We start from the raw sequence: 8244 nt of genomic DNA, 5'->3' as shown, positions 1-8244 counted from the left end.
CTGGAGTGAGTAATAATTCTTATCTCTCCTTTCCCAGGAAGCCCCAGCGAAAAGTTAAAGACTGGCAGGGGGGGGAGGAGTACGGAGAGAGAAACCTAGAGCGAGAAGGGGGGGGGAGACCAAAGGCAGGCTCGGAAAGCAAAAAAAAAAAAAAAAAGTGGAACAACATCAAAAACCTGTCAGAGAAGGAGCGGATAAGGCAACATCAAAAGTCTGCTTTAATAAAGCACGATGCCTCCACGTACCAACTGGGTCCTTCGTATTCTCCTCCCATCCCTCTCTTTCCTCCTATCAGTGTTGCTACTTCCCTGCATGTGTCCCCTCAGAGGTTGTACCTAATTAGTACACAAAGAGTCAGCCCTGTCAGCCACATCTGTGTGTTTGCATGTGTATGAGTGACAGTCTTTAACAAACCTCTGGGGCTTCCTGGGAAAGGAGAGATAAGAATTATTACTCACTCCAGCCACCCTATAGGGGTCTTGCACGCACGCACACACACACATTCAGCTGCACATACATTTACACACAAGGGTATTGATCATATTGTCTGCTCAGCCTGCAGTGCCAAGCAGCTGCGGCTGAACTCATACAGATTACTTTATATTCATGCAGCTGTAGTTTGCCATGTTATGTTGTTTACTGCCAAAGAAGAGCTGGAAGCAAAGGAGGAACCCAGTCAAACTGATCACAATGAAAAGGGATATATATATATATATATATATATATATATATCTACACTGTAGATATACTGTATCTACACGTATATGGACTTTTTCAGTGTGTTATCAGTTGGTTTATCAGTGTCAAAGTTTCTCTCCAAGACTCGCTAAATTCTTATGTGTGTGTCTGCAGGCGGCGTGTATCCCAGTGCTGCTGAGTAACGGTTGGGAGCTGCCGTTCTCCGATGTCATACAGTGGAACCAGGCGGTCATTGAGGGAGATGAGAGATTACTGCTACAGGTAACACACAGAAAGGTGCACACTAACACGGACATCCTGATGGCTGGGTTCCTCAGAAGATGCTTCAAGTTATTGACATAAAATGCAAATGAGTTGCTGAGCGTGCACAAGAGTAAATTCAAAGAATCAATAATCAAGTTTCAACCGTGTTTTTCAGTCATCTGTCTCGGCGCATTAGTCACTCACCAAACGTGTTAAACCGTGACCTGAAGCATATTTTTCCCTTCACGTCTATTGTTTTTTTTACACGTAACTACAGTAATACAGTTCTGAGGGCTGCCAAAACTCAGATGACCTACACACAATACAATGCCTGAACGCATCATTAGGAGACACAGAGCCTGCTCAGTCGGTGTAGAGTCGATGTGGTCACAATTTTTTTCTGCCGAGCCGTGGTCAATGTTTTCCTTCATAAATCGGTGCATATAGAGGCTGACATGTAGGTTCATTGTACACATAATCACTGGGAAACATTCACCATGCAGGGCTGCAAAAAAAGTAATAGGGAGCCAAAATGAATCACGAAGTAAACGTTCAACTTTGTTAAAATCCCGACGGTTGAAGTTTCTTATAGCTGTTGGTTTGGTGGATGGCGATTTGTCTTAGAATATGGAGAGTAAACCACAAGAATAGAAATGCTGATGAAGAGATAGCACTGAGGCGTCATCTCTGCGGCTCTCTATTACCTGTGTCAAGCGGAGCGGTTACAGGACAGAGCCCTTTGAGATTAAACACCCACAGAGGCGTTAATCCAGCTTCAGTTCAAAAAGCACTCGCACAACCTCTGTGTTCTGTGTCTCTTCTCACTCAGACACACACATCAACACAAACAAACACAATGAGAAAGCAAAGCCGGCTCAACCTTTATCTCTCCTCCTCACACAAAGTGCAGCGCGTCTCCTCAGCATTGATCTCGCCCAGTAGAGGGCATGAATTGGCATTCAGCTAATGAACAGAAACAAGCTCCTGAGAGCTCAGAGCAGGGGAGACATTTTCCAATTAGGGCCAAATGCACTGACCTCATCAGTGGCATTTTTGCACACCTGCTAAAAAAAATTCTGTAATACGCACGTGAATATTCACGCCGTCTATGATCTGAGGTTAAGTAGTGTGAGGTCTTTTTCTGCAGGAGAGGCTGAGTGAGTGCAGACACTTCAGACAAACTGAGGCCGACGCTGTAGTGAAGCCGTTCCTCAGATGTTCTTTGCTGGAAAGAAAGGGAAAGGTGGGAGCAAGGTAGTGACATGCAGAGGAAGGGAGGTGTGGGAAGAGAGACAGAGAGGTAGAAAAAACAAAGATTTAAAGAAACGAGAGAGAAACAGAGATTCAGCGGCCTCCCAGCTTCTTTAACTGGTGCTCATTAGAAAGTGTGTTAGCGGTGAAGACAAAGGCTTTAAAGGAGTCAATCGCTCTGTTCAAACATGGCTTTCTTCCACTTTGATTGAGCCGCTGAGCTTAACTCTCTAAGTGATGAAATCAATTTTGGTGATTCACTTGAAAACCGCGAATGTGGTCCTCACTACTAAAGGTTAATTATCTGAACAACGGATCCCCAAATCAGCTCCGTGTCAAGTGTGTGTTTTTAAAAAGGGCCCAGATTAAACAACCACCCAATGCGGTTTACACAGTTTTGATCACTTAAATGCCATTTGTCTCTTTTCTAGTCTATTTTAAGAGACGTGACTTGCTTTAAAAACAACAACCAAAAGTGAAACTCTTTGGCAATTTTTCTCTGTTCTTCTTTGTCTCTGTTCTTTTTTCCCCCCACTGTCTTGATGTTTTACTCGTCTAATCTTCTGTTTACAGGTGCCATCCACCGTGAGAGCAGTAGGGAACGAGAGAGTCCTGGCCCTCAGACAGAGGACCCAGATGCTGTGGGAAGCCTACTTGTCCTCTGTGGACAAGATAGTCCTCACCACACTGGAGGTGAGCCTCAGCCGTAGCAGCACAAAGACCTCCATCACAGGAAGTCTTTGTACAATGTGTGGCTCTACTCGTAGGGCTAGCTGGTAACTACTGAAGCTAGCCAGTGTCATTTTATTCCCGCTACTGTGCAATTTTAACCGATGTCATTCTCCATGACACCTATAACCTCGAAATTGCGGGCAAGAGCATCGATATCTCCACAGTGGCGGAACATTTACCATCCAAACTGCATTTGAAACTTCCATCTCCCTTCATTTGTTTGCAGTTTTGTTTTGCAAATATAGCCTTCACCAATCTCTTCCAATGTTCCAGTTTATATCGAGAACATAGCACCATGGGAACACAGGGACAACCCCATTCGGTACTAACGGGACAAGCATTTTGCACGGTTTACTAAAAAGACGTATGAGCAACCAAGACAGAAATGTGAAATGTGAAATTACAGAAGAGCCAACAAACCTGTGGCAGACGAAGGTTTACTATTCGTCACAAATCTGCCTGTCAAAGTAACAATCTTCACAGTCTAGCGGTTTTGAATGCTGGTCGTAAACTCCAGTAATATCAGTCAGTATAACTTTGACTGTTCCCCATCAAATCCCAGCTTTGTCCCCTCACGCCACCACCACTAAGACTTCTGTCCATCTCCCACAAATCCATTTTGGATAATGTTGCTTTTGGCTGCCGAGTATTGACTAATTGACATAATGTATAACTCTCAGGACTCGTCGTTTACTGCTACCATACAATTGTGTGGAGGAATGTGCAGTGAAAACATCTCCCAACGGAAGCCTCTGCTGTAAACGCCGGTTTCCCTCCATGCTGTAGTTGCCACCTCTCTGCGGTCTCCTGCCTGTGTGCTATCATCATCAGCCCTCTTTCAGAAAGGCCTTTCACATTTGAATCAAACCACCCTTCTATCATTATGATTGTGGGGTTTGGGCCCATGCTCCTCGTTTCTACTCTTTTTACTAACTCAGCTCTGTGTTGTACTGCGGGAACCTTTCAAAGCAGGCCACATGCGATCCGCCTGAAGTCCCAGAGAAATCCCCTAATAATATATAGAAATGATATATCATTACATCGCAAATATCCGTCTCAACCTGCCAGTTTCCACCTCACTGCTTGCTGTTATCAGACTGTGAGAACTCACTGCAGGTCAGAATAAGTTTCATCTTTGAAAGAGTCGGGGGAACTTCACAGCTCTGGCTTCCAGTCTTGCTCAAACATGCATCTTTCTCTGTCCGTCTTTGGTTTTACCCTGCTGCCTTTGAACAAGCGGAGAAGAAGTGCACTTCAAAAAGGGAAGTTGCTCCAGCAAAGAGAATGTCATGTGAAGGTTAGCCCGAGGGTTAGACGACGCATGAAAATGAATAACAGGGCCCTCGTATCTTTGGCCCACACTACTACCGGTGTCAATTTTAGCTCATGAAAAAACCCGTGAGGAAACAACAGAATTAACCTCTCTGAGATCTGAAGAAAATCACGCTGTGAGTGGTAGGCTTTGCACTCTGATGTTTGTAAAGGCAGGTCTGGCAGCCTCTGATGCATTTGCTGCGGGGGATTTATGCTAGAGATAATAAAGGAGAGGCTCTGGAGGTTGGTGATAAGCTGCTTATATACATACAGCATGCGGAGGGGAACCTCTCCCCCATGGGAGACAGCTGTGCAGTCAGCCTGAGGTCAGTGAGGCAGAGGGCTTCAGAGCGGATGCTGTGTGGACACCTCCTGTTGGTGTACAATGGGAAACACATCCTTCGGGATTGCTGTAATATGCAAACTACAAGTGTGTCAGGTCTGGAATTGCAGTTGAGTTTACACGAGACGCCGAGACTCTCATCCAGCGGCTTAGAGGGGGGTAAAAAAATAATGTGGTGCAGGCTTATAGTAGATGAGCACAGCAGCCACTTAACTGTTCTCTCTGCGCCTCACATCGCAACCCTCATCCCTTTTCTTTTCTTTTCTCCTCCACAGATCATTAAGGACCGTGTGTTCTCTCACATATCGAGGAACAAGTACATGTGGAACTCCCTGCCAGGAGGTCTGCTGGTCCTACCGGAGTACTCTACTCACCTCACGCATTTCCCCTTCTATTACCTGGGATTAGGTAAACACACTCTTTATTTAAATGAGTCTGCACAACATGCAGATCTTGATTGTACATTGAGGATGTTGATGAGGCTATTATGTCAGAGCTGTGGAGGTAGAGTCGAGCAATCAACACTCAACCGGCAAATCATAATCAAATACAAATATTTATTTTCCCCAAGCTGTGGAACTCCCTCTCAGACATGTAGCAGCTTTAGATTAATCTGATAATCCTTGATGGACTGATACCGATACACGTTTATATGTTTCATGTATATGTATATATTCACATGTAACACAACTCTCTCCTACCCTTATATTGTCTTTGTGTTACCCTGCTCAGGGGTCAGTCCAGGTCAGGAGTTCACCGCGGTCATCCATGCTGTTTCCCCATTGGTCTCCCAGTCCCAGCCAATCATGAAGCTGCTTCAGGTGGTCTCCAAGTCAAAATACTGCTCCCAGGTAAAGAATTAACTCAAATGTAGCCACAGATAAAAGAAAAACAGGAAGCATACTTTCATCAGTAGCAATTGTGTGTGTGTGTGTGTGTGTGGGGGGGGGGGTGTATGTTATGTAAAATGATTTTCCCCTTCCTCGTCCAGATCATCATTCTCTGGAACAGCGAGAAGCCGCCGCCCGGTCGGAGCAAGTGGCCTCCCATGCCCGTCCCCCTCACCGTGACAGACGGCAGGAGGAAGGTGAGAGCCAAAGACACTCGCAACGCACACTGAAGCCGGCTGAGTGACAGCGTGACAACCCGTCAGTCGCTCGGCCTGTTTATGCATCTCTTTCTTTTCATTCTCTATCTCTGCTACTCCATTTCTCTGGGCCTTCTCTTCTATTTTTCTCTGTCCTTTTTACTATCGTGTATATCCGACATGTCCACCGATCCGTGCGGCGTTCGGTTTCATAAATGTCACTCATCCTCCACATTTCCTCTGTCTCCCTTTCTTCTGTCGGTCTCTCTGTTTTTATTCCAAAGGAAAAATCTATCGTGATTCACTCGTCTCAGTCACTCAACATGATTTACTGTAACATGATCCATCTCTCACTCATTCTCATAAAGTCTCGAAGCACAGGCCAGACAACGTGGAGCCGACAGTACCAGAACCACGACTTACCTCTATGTTTCTCCTGTCAGACCACCAGTCGGTTCCTACCTCATGTAGCCATAGAGACAGAAGCAGTGCTGAGCTTGGACGAGGATACGGTTCTGCTGACCAGCGAGGTGTGTATACACGTGTTAGCAATAAACACGGCAGAACTGCACACATAGAAAAATCTATATTCCTGGAAAAAGTAGCAACAATAAATAAGCGCTCTATGTTTGTACTTGTAGGTGAACTTCGCCTTCTCGGTGTGGCGGAGCTTCCCCGAGCGGATCGTGGGCTACCCTCCCAGGAGCCATTTCTGGGATCCCTTGAAGCGCGCCTGGGGCTACACCTCTAAATGGACCAACGACTACTCCATCGTCCTGACTGGAGCTGCTTTCTACCACAGGTACACCAACAGACTGTAGCAGACTATTTAGTGCTATTTAAAGCTCGTCACACGTCAACCTCACAGTGGCGCTTGAGCAAAAGTCAGGGGATCACCAATGTCATTAGGATTCATCCTCTGGGAACCATGCATGTCTGGTGAATATCTTATAGCAATCCATCCAATAGTAGTTGAGATATTTCCGCTCGAAACAGGAGGTAGCATTTAGAGTTTCCATTACTCTATTATAACATATGTACAGGCTCACACTGTGCACATTGCTTATGCAACTAAGATCAAAAAAGATTGGCTTTCAAAGATCAACAACGAAAAACAAGGGACACCTTTATGAATCGCAGCAGCAGGGATAGTGATATGAATCTCAACATGAAAAGCAAAAGGGGGACAATCAAACAGAGAGAAACAGAATCAAGGAGGATAATTATATGCATGGTTGAGCAAGAGGAAAAATAAAAGGAGAAGGTGAATTACTTCAAGCAGTTTGATCAATTCCAAAAGCCTGAAGTAGATACGTGCGATGGCGGAGGTATGTGTAGCTGTGCTACAATAATATGTAATATGTATGCAATTACTCCACAGGCAGGCCACTTTACCAGCCACATTCTGAGGCAGTGGTCATCTTGTCAACAGTTTCTATGAAAACACATTTTCATTCTAAATGTGAATACACTCACCCATACTTTAGGCTCCACGCACCACTTACATTGAGCAATAAAAATTAATCGTCAGTTAAAACCTACTTACTCATCGTGAGAACCCTCAATTGAAACTATCTAATCTCATTTACTATATGTTGTGTTGGTAAAGTGCTGCCTTTTTCACAACGGGGCTGCTTTACAAAACAACAACATTAAATATGACACAATCCAAAGTAAAATGACAGCAACATCCCAGAATCATTTGCTAATTACAGAAAGTTATATGTGGTTTCTTCGCCCAATTAAAACGTATTTAAAAGAAGACGGTGACAGGTGCTAGGTCTGACAAATGTGCAAAATCAGTAGCTGTAAAGAAAGCACTTATTTAAAAGCTCTTGAAGGAATGGAGAGCATATGCATTGAACCACAGGGGTGGAGTTTGTTGTGCACTTTTAATATCTAATCCCACTGGCGGTGAAATGGTTAACTTGTCCCAGATACATATCATCAACATACATCACACCGTCTACTCCTTTCCGTCGATGCTGCCGTCCCCGTTACCGTACAGGTGCTGGCTGCCTGGCCTCCACCGGTGATCCATCACATTGTCTCTTTCCTCGCTGCGAGGACATTTTTATTTTCGGTGTTTAGCTGATGTGCTTGTCTAAAGGGATTAACTGTGCTGTGGGTGCAAGTACAAGAGGCTAGAATTGAGATTAGAGAATAATAATAGTGAGACAGAACATCAGGTTCTTCACACCGGCGATAGGTGTGACAAAATATTCCTGCAAGATGAATATGGCAATGTGTAATTGAGGTGAGAAAATGTTCCATATTTCTTTGGTTGAGATACATATATCTATATATCTATATATATATATATATATATATATCTATATCTATATAGATATATATATATCTATATATCTATATCTAGATATATAGATATAGATATATATATATATCTATATCTATATAGATATATATATATCTATATATCTATATCTAGATATATATAGATATATGTATATCTATATCTATATATCTATATCTAGATATATATATCTATCTATATATCTATATATATCTATATATATCTATATATATATATATATATATATATATATATATATAT

At 43.5% G+C, this 8244-nt stretch overlaps 1 protein-coding gene across 3 annotated transcripts in view; it reads left to right on the top strand.

Annotated features, from left to right (window-relative positions):
• ext1c (exostoses (multiple) 1c) overlaps nucleotides 1-8244 on the top strand; it is a 71752-nt gene that overhangs the window by 61542 nt on the left and 1966 nt on the right. For all 3 annotated transcript variants that reach the window (XM_031866326.1, XM_031866325.1, XM_031866327.1), the window contains exons 4-10: nucleotides 853-960; nucleotides 2767-2886; nucleotides 4858-4990; nucleotides 5315-5433; nucleotides 5574-5669; nucleotides 6113-6199; nucleotides 6311-6471. In XM_031866326.1, the coding sequence (XP_031722186.1) occupies nucleotides 853-960; nucleotides 2767-2886; nucleotides 4858-4990; nucleotides 5315-5433; nucleotides 5574-5669; nucleotides 6113-6199; nucleotides 6311-6471 (824 nt within the window). The remainder of the gene's footprint in view (nucleotides 1-852; nucleotides 961-2766; nucleotides 2887-4857; nucleotides 4991-5314; nucleotides 5434-5573; nucleotides 5670-6112; nucleotides 6200-6310; nucleotides 6472-8244) is intronic.

This window comes from Anarrhichthys ocellatus, unplaced genomic scaffold, assembly GCF_004355925.1.
Source record: "Anarrhichthys ocellatus isolate YVR2014 unplaced genomic scaffold, GSC_Weel_1.0 scaffold35, whole genome shotgun sequence".
NCBI classification, from domain to species: domain Eukaryota; kingdom Metazoa; phylum Chordata; class Actinopteri; order Perciformes; family Anarhichadidae; genus Anarrhichthys; species Anarrhichthys ocellatus.
This window is presented reverse-complemented; position numbering and strand designations above follow the sequence as displayed.